Source organism: Pollachius pollachius (genome assembly GCF_949987615.1).
Source record: "Pollachius pollachius genome assembly, chromosome: 3".
Taxonomy (NCBI): Eukaryota; Metazoa; Chordata; class Actinopteri; order Gadiformes; family Gadidae; genus Pollachius; species Pollachius pollachius.
The window spans coordinates 44,581,345-44,593,109 of record NC_136936.1 but is presented as its reverse complement, the minus strand read 5'-3'; the positions used below and the strand labels follow the sequence as shown (position 1 = coordinate 44,593,109).

General features: G+C 42.9%; 1 protein-coding gene across 1 annotated transcript in view; it reads right to left on the bottom strand.

Annotated features, from left to right (window-relative positions):
* Positions 1-1,092: 1,092 nt before the first annotated feature.
* LOC307073870 (polycystin-1-like protein 2) overlaps positions 1,093-11,765 on the bottom strand; it is a gene marked incomplete at both ends in the record, with an annotated part of 42,696 nt that continues 32,023 nt past the window's right edge. The window contains 11 exons of the mRNA XM_079733829.1: positions 1,093-1,180; positions 4,182-4,324; positions 5,870-6,001; positions 6,202-6,303; positions 6,557-6,767; positions 8,349-8,509; positions 9,714-9,841; positions 10,014-10,147; positions 10,466-10,590; positions 11,169-11,377; positions 11,675-11,765. The exon at positions 11,675-11,765 is cut by the window's right edge and continues 95 nt beyond it. Of these exons, the coding sequence (XP_079589955.1) occupies positions 1,093-1,180; positions 4,182-4,324; positions 5,870-6,001; positions 6,202-6,303; positions 6,557-6,767; positions 8,349-8,509; positions 9,714-9,841; positions 10,014-10,147; positions 10,466-10,590; positions 11,169-11,377; positions 11,675-11,765 (1,524 nt within the window). The remainder of the gene's footprint in view (positions 1,181-4,181; positions 4,325-5,869; positions 6,002-6,201; positions 6,304-6,556; positions 6,768-8,348; positions 8,510-9,713; positions 9,842-10,013; positions 10,148-10,465; positions 10,591-11,168; positions 11,378-11,674) is intronic.

Genomic DNA, 11,765 nt, shown 5'->3' with positions numbered 1-11,765 from the left:
AGAATTATCATGGAAAATAAATCTATCGCATTAGGCCTGATTATCATGAATTAGGAGTGAAATTCAAAATACAATAAAAAGTCAGGTTAAATGCAGACTGACGAATGTAGTGTATGCAAGACAATGTGAATGTAAAAAATATCAATATCTGTGTTGGATTAAAACCCTAAAAGAGGACTGTTTTGCATAGCTTCTTTCTCGTGCTTACTTTCTGAAGTTCAAGAGAGGCGAGTTTGGCAATGTGGTGCAGCCTTATCTTATGATATACAGACACAACCAATGATAACAAGTCTGAATGGTGGTTGTCGATGCCAAACTGTGTTGTTCCAATCTCCCCTCGGACTTTATGCTGCTCCCTGGCTCCCCATCCACACTTCAAGATGGCGGCCGCATTTCTCGTGTCCCAGCAGCCAATGCTGCATCTATGTATAGGATGTCTATGGGCTAGTCGGCCTCTGGTTAGCTTTCAATCAGCTCTGCTTATTGAGACGGTTGAGTTCAGGATTCAGGATTCTTCAGAACCGGTTTCCACCGGTTCTGAGTGGAACCATTTTAATCAAGGACAAGTCATCAACAAAGGGCATTGCACAATGCACACTGAAACTAACCGGCATAAGCGCCCTCTTATTTATTTTTCCCCATCCTCTCTTTCCAAGCTGTAGAATATATTTTGGTTACAGTTGGGGAACCAACTTCTGGCTCCGAAGCAAATATTTGATTGAAACGCACCGTGCCATTCAAAATAAGGTGAGCAAACTGGGCAGAAACCAGTAACGTTTTGGTGGACGAGGGCTATGAGCAGAATCCTCCCTGTATAACATTTGGCTGGACATTTAAGCAACAAAAACAAATCAATCCACACAACAACAAAATACATTAAGCTGCACTTTGTAGCTTCCTGGAGCCGTATATCTCATTAAAACATATCTAAACCAGCCAGTTTCTCTTAAGGATGTGTGGTCGATGGCCGGTCCAATCAGCCTGACCGGGGCCAGGTGAGGCTGCTGAGCCGTCAATCAAACACACCTGCCCATCAATGAGGCAATCTATCCCAGGAAGGCTTCCCTATGAATTGTTTTATTCAGCTCCGCTTTAGAGATTCTCTGAGGACCGGGGGGTCCGGAGCTTCACCATGGGGTCCAAAAGGGTCTTCTTCCATGCAATCAGAACTGATGATGGGCTGAGGAAGGGGGAAAGATTAAGAAAAAGAAAAGATGATTAAAAAAGATGAAGGAATAAATCAAAAAGCTTTTTGTATGAGAGCACACAGGTCTATATGCGACCTTGTGCGACCAGGATTTAAAAGCATTGGCCGGCTTCTTCTGGCTTCGCTGGTTGATCGCAGTTCAGCACTGTCTTTGTTCTTGTAATCATGTCCTGCACACACACACACACACACACACACACACACACACACACACACACACACACACACACACTCTGTGTCTCTCTCTGTCGGTCTGTCTCGCCCACTCTTGCTGTGCATGTTTGTACGTGTTTGTGTGTTCTCTCTCTCTCTCTTTCACATGTTCTCTTTCTCTCGTTCTACCTTTATCTTGTCACTCAAAGGTACTTTGCACTTCTCTCTCTTTTCCATTCAATTCAAAGGTCTTCATGTGTATGGGTACAGTTAATTGACAATGTCAAAGCACTTTCCCTCTGTCTCTCCTACACACACAGGCTCAATGTGTATGTTTTTAAAAGTTACAACAAATCATATGCAGAACAGCTGGATCAGGGATGATCAGTGAGCTATTTTTGTAGTCCATAGGATATAGAATATATGTTTTCTTTGTTCTCATTCAAATGAAAATCATGTAGGCCTTGTCCTCATGAACACTGGTGTGTTCATGGAGAAATAAATATCATCACTGTAGTGCATGATAGGATGTCGGCAGTGCCCAACAGCCCCTAACAGGGATTGACAGGCCAGATGCAGCACGAGAATTGATAAAATACCCGAAAATAGACAATAGTCTTGTTAGCACAATTGGTGTCAGAACCACATAGAGCTGGTGCAACTCTGAATATGCTTCTCAGCGCTTTTTCAAATGAACACTTATTCTTCTTCTGATTGCAACTTTCTCACTGCTGTGAAGGGCTGCCGATAAAGTGAACCTTACAGCAGGTAGTAACAAAGAGTGTGAGAGGGATTTGAGATTGTGAAATGAGTTCTTTCACAATCACTCCCATCATCTTAATGAGAAGATGGGAGAATCGGTGGTCCTCTGAACATCATTCCTGAGAACAGGCATGGGGAATGCAATCCGAAAAAACTATTCATGCATAGTTGCTGGAGAAAAACATGAGAAGAAAGCAAAAGAACCAGCATCATTTGGTGCATTGGTTCAAGAGACCTTCAACCGTCAGCATAAACTCGAGGATAGGGTGTGTGTCCCAGCCTAAAGGTTCTCGGTTCAAAACATGATAGTCTACCTGTGTGCCACTTTGAGTGAAATACCATACCTGCTCATGAATCACATGTAGCATATCAAAACATTCTAATTATAATCGTAGTATAGAGATTAAGATTCAATTCAAGGTCTGAGTCCTTTCATCCAAACAGGCCATAGAGTAAGGACGTAATATTCATTCCTTTGTTTTGATATACAATAGTTTAAACACTTCAAATCATCACCTGTTTGAGGCTATACTATACAAAAAGGTGCAACCCCCAATTTTTCTATTTGGTTACCGTTATTTGAAGAAGCAAATCATTTACCGCCCGCCCTCTAATTGGTTGAACATCAAGTGATACCTGGGTGAGAAAGGCACTCAGACCTGTTCATCTGAGGTGTGTCTATTGTTTATCTGGAAGAAAGGCCACATTGCCAACCCCTAAATTGCTTCCAGAGATGACTCTGTGTGTCCAGTTGATTCCTAGAGCTACTGTGTGTGTGTGTGTGTGTGTGTTCAATTAATTCATAGAGCTAGTGTGTGTGTGTGTGTGTGTGTTTGTGTGTGTGTGTGTGTGTGTGTGTGTGTGTGTGTGTGTGTGTGTGTGTGTGTGTGTGTGTGTGTGTGTGTGTGTGTGTGTGTGTGTGTGTGTCCAGTTGATTCCTAGAAACCGGACGCAGCCTCTCGGTCAACAAGGGGTCGCAGGAAGCTGTGTTCTTTACTTTAATTTCATTTGGCATTCTGAGAACTTTTTTGCTCTCAGAATAAATGCAGCCATCATCCTGAGGATTGGGTTCAAGCATGAAGACTCCACAAGCAAAGGAACTGCTTTGAGTTGCTTGGATGTGATGACCTCCGGAAATGTTTTCATATGTCAATATATATATAACTCATGTCCAGTAACAAAAGTTTCCCTCAAGTGTTCAGAATAACAGAATCACACACACACACACACACACACACACACGCACACACACACACACACACACACACACACACACACACACACACACACACACACACACACACACACACACAATCCTCCATTATGTACTTCCCTTTACCTCTCCTCATTTATCAGCTAAGTTGTTCAGCCAAGCTTCCGCATAACAATGTGTCCACCCCACCTGGGTTCAAAGAGGTTACCTTCAGTTTGTGCTAAATGCCACAGATGGACAATATGGCCACCGGAACTTTGAGGGAGGAGGAAGTCTGCATTCAGACTGATAAGGTCATAACCGTGTTTGCCATTGATGGTTCAGAACGCCTCACTGGTTGTTGTCTTTTGTCGTTCTCTTTAAACATGTTACGGTATTTCAAGCTTGAACATCAATTGTTTTGTTCCTTGTTATTGTCAAGCCTCCCACGTGGTCGTCAGACAAACAAGAGTCTTGTTTAATTGCTATAGTTGAAACAGTGCGTTTAATGTACTTAACTCAAAAAAATATTGCTAAAATATCTATAATTTTGTTCACTACCTATTATGTTCATATTTTTTAGTACAAACCAGTCACTTGAAAATATTGCCTCAATGCTGTTTCATCTAGAAGTGAAGCAAAACGCTAATAAAATAACATTGTTTTCCCCTAGGTCCAACCAAATATTTTTGGGCTAAAGTAGAAAAATAATCCATAAAAGGATTTATGGGATAATTTGTCACACATAGTTTGTTTCTCATTTATATTATTAAATGTAAAATGAATATATGAATACATATGAATACATTTCTATCTCTGTCTCGGATGAGCTAACTGAGGCACTGGTCTTTGGCGATGTTTTGTCACTTGTTGAGTTGAGAGTCGGGGGCTGTGTTGGCCCCACTGGGGGGTCCTGTGGTGTCCCCACTGGGGGGTCCTGAAGATCTGATACCCAGCAGACTGAATAGCTTTAGCACCATCAGGTCCACAATCTCCTCCTCCTCGGATGGCTGGGGAGAAAGCGAGAGTGAGGGCGAGAGAGGGCGAGAGAGAGTTGTTAGAGATTACACGCTCAATATGGAAATATATGTTCAGTAAACATACATGGCTCATTGATAATACATTTTAATTTCCTTTCCGATACTGATATAAAAGGTAAACGATAGTATTCACTACCACTATCGAGGCAAGTAGTATAATTCCTCTAATCGAGTCTGACATTATTCCTCAATGAAAATGTACTTGAAAATAAGAGTTACCATTGTTTCACTAACCAATACGCCACTACTATTACAGTTTTTCTCGATTGTATACACAAACAAAATGGAACTATGCACACAATTCTGAAAACTTGAAGCTCATGTGTCAACTACAAGACTCCAGACTGCTAAACTCTAAGCACAATTCCACTGTTTTCACATTTTTGCTAAACTCTAAGCACAAATCTCCTCATTTAGCACACTTGGTTCACCTGGATCACACTGGCCTTCAAAAAGCAACAACTAATTACCAATAAGTCTAACTCACTTCTCACCTGTTCAAACTCAACTGGCAAAACAATTCAATCATGTGTCAGAGCATTAAAGAGGACTCGTGAGCTCTACTGTGTTGTAGATATGGTCCTTTGGCCTGATCAGGATTGGAGGTGGGATACATACTGATTTACATGTAGATCTGTTTCACCTCATTTATATTCTTATTTTTATTTTTTGTTGGCCTACGAAAAGCTTTTTATGCAGTCAGTTCAGCTGAACATTTTACTGTATTACAGTAAAAAAAGAAAAAATATTTGCTTTGTTACCTTTTTGTACTTGTACTTGCACTGATTTCATCATTACATCCCCCGAAAGACAGTCTAAACATTTTCTTACTGTAGTGTTTTTCATTTTACTTATCAGTGCAATTACTGTACTGTAATTTACCAAAATAGGTAACATTGGTGTATTGTCAGAACAATGTTGCAGCATCAACTATAGGTGTACAGTATGACTCTGGGAAGCTGGGATTGTGAGTTTAGCCCATTGGAGCTCATTGGATAGACAAATATGCATTGTATCCTATTCAGATACGATTGTGTCAATGCAATATTTATATGATATATTCACAGTATTGTATTACAATATGCAACAGTCTTTATACTATATGTACCATCTAATTGCAACTTTAAAAAAGAAAGCTATTTCTAAACAATTTTATACATTGGAATATGTACCATGGCCTCATAAAGCCAAAACATATGTAAATAGTATTTTGATGGAAGTGTTTTGAATTGATCACACCAGTGTTTAATTGATGCTCTATAAGATACATTAGTTTGATAGCTGTTTACTGTTTGGTGGAAAATAATCAGTTTTGAGAAGAATTTGTGTAGTTTTGACAAAACGATTAACTCTTCTCAGGTTTGTGTTTAGATTTTTGAGAAATTGAGCTATAGTTTCAGAAAACATGTTTAAACAATTGAGAAAAACTGTTATCTTGTTTTTTTGTATCTCCCCACTTAGTAATTATAAGGATTTATTTTCTACGAAGGGCTTCTGAGGGCCTGAGTAGGCCACCTTGTGGTGCTCTCTCTCGTAGCTGAAGGCCATCAGGATGACTGAGATGAAGAGGTTCAGGACCAAGTAGGTCATGAACACGGTAGAGGTCCCGACGAACAGAGAGCCCAGACAAAGACTGTGGTCCAACACCTTGGAGAAAAGCACAGCACACAGTTACACCAAAATCATCTACAATCCATTCTATTAATAACACACTTGTTGACAAATGCGTTTGTATTTTGTGTTAATAATAAATTATCAACAATAAAGCCTACTGGACATTAGATATAAAATTATACTAGCAGTAGTACTAATGTAGGAAAATATCAATAAGATGTAAACAAACCAACCTCATTGTAGTTAAAGATGCCCAGCTGCAAACTGATCAAGGTTGACACGCTGTCCCACAGCGTCATATAGGAGGAAAGCTTCCAGCCAAACAACAGGTTGCCCTGGAAACCACATCAAGACCAATTAGAGAGAGCGACAGCGACAGCGCTGTGAGGTAATGGTAGTAGTTCTAATTTAGTGCTGAGGACAGTAAGGTATTGTGAATGACTGTAACGAAGTGCTAATGTCTGTAAGAAAGTGTTAATGACGATGTTAGGTAGAGTTAATGACTGTAAAGCAGTGGTAGTGTCTGTAAGGTAGCGTTAAAGAATGAAAGGTAGCGGTGAAAACTGTAATGTAGCGGTAATGACTCACGCAGACGGAGTAGGCGACGATCATGATGGTCATGACGATCAGGAAGCCGGAGATGTCGCCCCAGGCGCGGTGCAGCGTGGCCGCGATCATGTGCAGCTTGGGGTTTAGACGCAGCAGGTGCCACAGCTTGATGGTGGCCAGCAGCACCAGGAAGGCTATCAGGTAGCCCAGGGCCGCGTCTGCCGTGGCTGTCTCGTAGAAGTTAGCGAAGCTAATCACACAGTGATTACGCCGCAGTGGTGACCACACGGTATAGGAGAACATGGGATGTGGGTTAACAACATGATGGATGCTTCTCGTTCACTTCTCTACTCATTTTCTCTATAGCACCTGACAGTAAGTTCGGATACATGTGAGCTGTTAAAGAACAAAAACGTCAGATTTGAAAGAATGAATGGAAAAACGGAATTGAACAAGATGTTCAATGGTTTCTTATATTTTTTATGGTGCTTTGCTCCGTTGCTGAAAGTCATTTTCCAACTCAGTAAGGGCTGTATGGCTGAGGATAATTGGTAACTCGAGCACAGACAGGCTAAATGAACGATTATGCATCTTGAAGAGAGACTTGGAAGCAATGGTCAACCTCATTTCAGTGGAGAGATCTTTAAAAAAAATGAACGAAACTTAATTCTTGATCACCAGTGAGCTAATTGTCAGTTAGGTCTCTATGATGTGTGACTTCTGTCACACTGTTCCCTGTTCCGGCGCTGTCCCTCTGAATTAAAAGTCCCATTATCGACCCTTGAAACACCCCCACAAGTGACCCCCACATCATGGGCCCCGCACAGTGTCGTGGTCCCTGTCAGACCCTAGCCACCTGGCTTACTGTCTTCTGTTTAATAAAGAGCCTCCTTTGCTATCCCATCCTACCTTATACTAAATGAGTCATTGCATGATTTGAGGTCTGTATCGATGCTAGCTCAGCTAGCCTAACATTGTCCGCACAGCCCACTTAAAAAACACAATCTCCAACTTCCTTAGAGATCTCTATAGTGACATTAGAAGCAAAAAAGCTGTGAAAGGCCAAACGGCAGCTTAGATATCAGACAGTGTTGTTACGGATACTATACCATGTAAACAGTTTATGTAGAACAAGGCATGAATCTTGAAGCAGCAATAAAACCCCCAATAAAACCTCCAAAGGGAGGAAATAACGCGTGTTTTTCATTCCTTGACGCTTCATATCAGCGAAGGTAGGTCTCTTTGTTCTGTGCTCTTGCTTAAGGCACACTAGGCACGCTGTCAGTAGCCAAACAATTTGGCCTCTGATTTGTTTGGAGGTGTCAGCAACAATAACTCAATATATTCAATCTCATATCCCCAATGTTTTCTTTCACGGTTCGTATAGGGAGGATCAATGGGACGAATAGCCGACTTGCCTTTAGCATCGCAGTTGATAAACAGGACCATTCCATGAATGTTTTCCTTTTGCCTTTGTCTGCACTTTGTTGTGCTCAGGTTAATAAAAAGGCTCTTTGGGTGATTTCGCTTCACCGCAGCTATACAAATCTTAAACTACCCTATTTTGTGAGTAATATTAGGTTGCTACAATAACCCTAATCATTTCCACTCTGTTAAGTGGAACCTTGTACCAAACTGACACAGAACATTCTGTGGGGCAAACTTTTTACTTTTAAACTTTATCCTTATCCCCCTAGATTGTTAAACTACATGTTTGTGGTCTTTTGGATTACAAAGCCCGAGCTATCTCCAGCTTTCACGCTACACAGAGGTAGTACAGTGCCGAGTGCAAAGAAGCAGCTAGATTCAACGGAATTAAAGTGAGCCTCACAGCTGCTTGTGGTGGTGGTAGTAGTCCATATCGCGGTTCCCCACCAGCGTCCTGAAGATGAACATGGAGAGGGCGGCCCAGCTTAGCAGGATGATACACAGCTCCAGCAGGTTCCACTTGCACCGGAGGTATGCTCCTCTCTGCTCCTTCATCCTCTTTCCCTGCCAGGGGGAGGAAGGAGAGAAAGAGTAGAGGTTGAAGGGAAATGAGGATCACAGGAGAGAGGGAGGAGATGAGGGGAGAGGAGGAGGAGATGAAGGGAAGAAGAGGATGAGGAGGAGGAGATAATGAAAGGAGAGGGGGAAGAGATGAGGGGAGAGGAGGAGATGAAGGGAGAGGAGGAGGAGATGAAGGTAAGACGAGGATGAGGAGGAGATGGAAGCAGAAGTTGTTAAAATTGTTATTTTGGCTACTTAACCTTTTGAGACCATCCAGATTATAAAGTGGCCTTTAGCAGTGAATATGAGTCTGGCCTTGGTTGAACATCACTTTATCTCTAATGTGTCCACAGACTTTATAAAACTCAAAACAAAAAGCTAAAGAAAACTTGCTTTCTATGTTCTTGCAGAATCTTTCTGGAAGTACGGCAAAAGTTCATTAACCGGAGGCCCTTTGATGTCATGATGTCATACGCCGACGCTGTGAAGGAATCGCTAATGCCACGGAGTGTGTGGATGTGAGGAGCGCCGTCTGGGGAGCAAGTTATGTTGCTGGCTGCGTCAGAGATAGGGTGCAGCTTCTTGGACACTTGGAATAATGCAACAATGTTTGTCGCACTTCAAATTCATGTCACTCATCATATCACATCATACTCAAATATGTACTTGTTACATTTTCAATGTCGTTGTGAGAATTCGAGGGGAAACAGGGGGTTCACATAAACATCTAGATGGAAGGAAGGAAGTAGAGGACTACTCTAGTTTACCTGTACGTACATGTAGTAGAAGATGAAAAGGAAGTAGAGGGCTTTTCTAGTCTACCTGGAGGTACGTATAGTAGAAGATGAACAGGAAGTAGAGGACTACTCTAGCTTACCTGTAGGTACATGTAGTAGAAAATGAACAGGAAGTAGAAGACTACTCTAGTTTACCTGTAGGTACATGTATTAGAAGATGAACAGGAAGTAGAGGACTACTCTAGCATACCTGTAGGTACATGTAGTAGAAGATGAACAGGAAGTAGAAGACTACTCTAGCTTACCTATAGGTACATGTAGTAGAAGATGAACAGGAAGTAGAGGACTACTCTAGCTTATCTATAGGTGCATGTAGTAGAAGATGAACAGGAAGTAGAGGACTACTCTAGCTTACCTATAGGTACATGTAGTAGAAGATGAACAGGAAGTAGAGGACTACTCTAGCATACCTGTAGGTACATGTAGTAGAAGATGAACAGGAAGTAGAAGACTTCAATGGTCATGATGAAGAACTGAAAGCCCCCGGGGGATTGGTACAGGCGGAGGTTCTGCAGATCGCTGCGGAACTCAAACGCCCCTAGAGGAAGAAAACAACAGCTGGTCACAGGCTTATTCAAATGAGAACCAAACCTTTTGTTCCTGACAAACCCAGTAAACAGATGTCAAGCGTTTGCTCTAGTGTTTAGTTAAAGAAACCTATTATGCATAGAACTCAACAAACAACCCGAGGCTTGACTCCCTGGTCTCACCTATGGCTGTGGTCTCCAGGATTAACGTGACGATGCAGAAGAGGTTCACGTTGGCATTGTACACGGTAAACTCCACGAACACCGCCCTTGTGTACGTGTCCATCCAGGTGTTGCTGTACAGGTACTCAAGAACCCTGTTGACAAACACCAAAAGTGAAGTACATTTTATTTATTCATCACGGCTACAGCCTCAAGGGGCTTCCAAGCCACATCTCGCAACCCCTTCATAACCCTAATGATGAAATGAAGGGAAATACCAATTTGCGGTTGTTGTCTTTTCTTCCAGTTTTCCGGACAATTAAAGAACAACTACAGTGGCCCCACACATCATTTGATTTTGAAACATGGACAGAAACACGTGTCAGAAGCAACCTTCAGTTATTTTTCAAAGGACTCTTTCAAAGGACCTTCAGTTATTTTTCAAAGGACTCTTAGCCCACTGGCCAGTGTACCTGCTGGCATTGATTCGGTCTGGTCCAAGGTCCGCCGCGAAGCCCCCTGCCCGATAAAAGGCAGATTTTCCCCAGAAAGTGTTGCTCCGGAGCTGCTCCTGGTTCTGGTATGTCCAGGCAGTGGCCTGAGTGTTAGGGGAAATACCAACCAGTTAGTTAGACCTGCTGCACAAAGTGCTGTCAGGCAGTTGGTGTGTGAGTGTGCGTGCAGAACAAGATTGGAGGGCATGATAATGCAGTGGTGAGGATGTTTGACTCCCAACCTGGAAGTTACTTGGTCTGATCTCCAATGCCCACATCACAAACCAACTAGATACTGCAGAACGGTAGTAAAATGGTTAAAAGATGTACCCCTCTGTGCCTGACACAACTGCAGAAGATTTATGTTGTTTCTTTCTGTAAGGCGGGCAGAATATACTCGGGCATGTTCTGGCATGGCGTGTTTTCGCACAGTTCTCCTATTCTCTTGAGTCGTGTGGGATCTTGCTCCGTGTTCTCTTATCTCAATTCAGTCCGCACATTTCTCCTATTCTCTTGAGTCGTGTGGGATCTTGCACCGTGTTCTCTTATCTCAATTCAGTCCGCACATTTCTCCTATTCTTTTGAATCGTGTGGGATCTTGCTCCGTGTTCTCTCATCTCAATCAGGGGCTTGTTGGCAAATGTGCATTCAGTCCGCTTCCCCCCCCCCCCTCTCCCCACACCTGGCCGTCAGACGCGTTCTCCCCCGTTGGCCTCTCCCTCCAGCCGGGGTGGTAGGAGCCCATGGCCTCCGCGTCCCAGGAGTACGGAGCGTGGCAGCCCCCCACCAGCCGGTCCATGGGGCGGGCCACGTGGCAGGCGCTCTGGCTGACACGCACCTGGCGGATCCGAGCGGAGCCCACCAGCTTGGAGTTGCCGTCGGTGATGAAGCCTGGGACACGAGGAGCGAGGAGACAATGCATTCAAAGAGGATTAGTCACATTAGCGGTGGAGTCGAGAGTCCGCCCCCGCTGCTCAGCCAAGTTTTTTCTCGTCTTATTCTCCGTTTATAATGATAATCGCTTTCCAATATATGCATATCTTTTTTTAACATAGTTATAATTACTCTTATTTTCTATTTGACCTCGTATTACTCTAATTGTGGCTCACGGCTACTCGTTTGTACTGTTTAGGAAGCCTGGAATTCAAGCATTTCATTGGTCGCTGTTCTTTTTTTGTGTCTTTTTACCAGAGTGGCGTCCGTAGAGGTTGTTGAGGAGGGTTCCACTGGCCCAGGAGAAGACCTTGCTGTAGTTCATGCTGCTAGAGGTGTCTTTGCT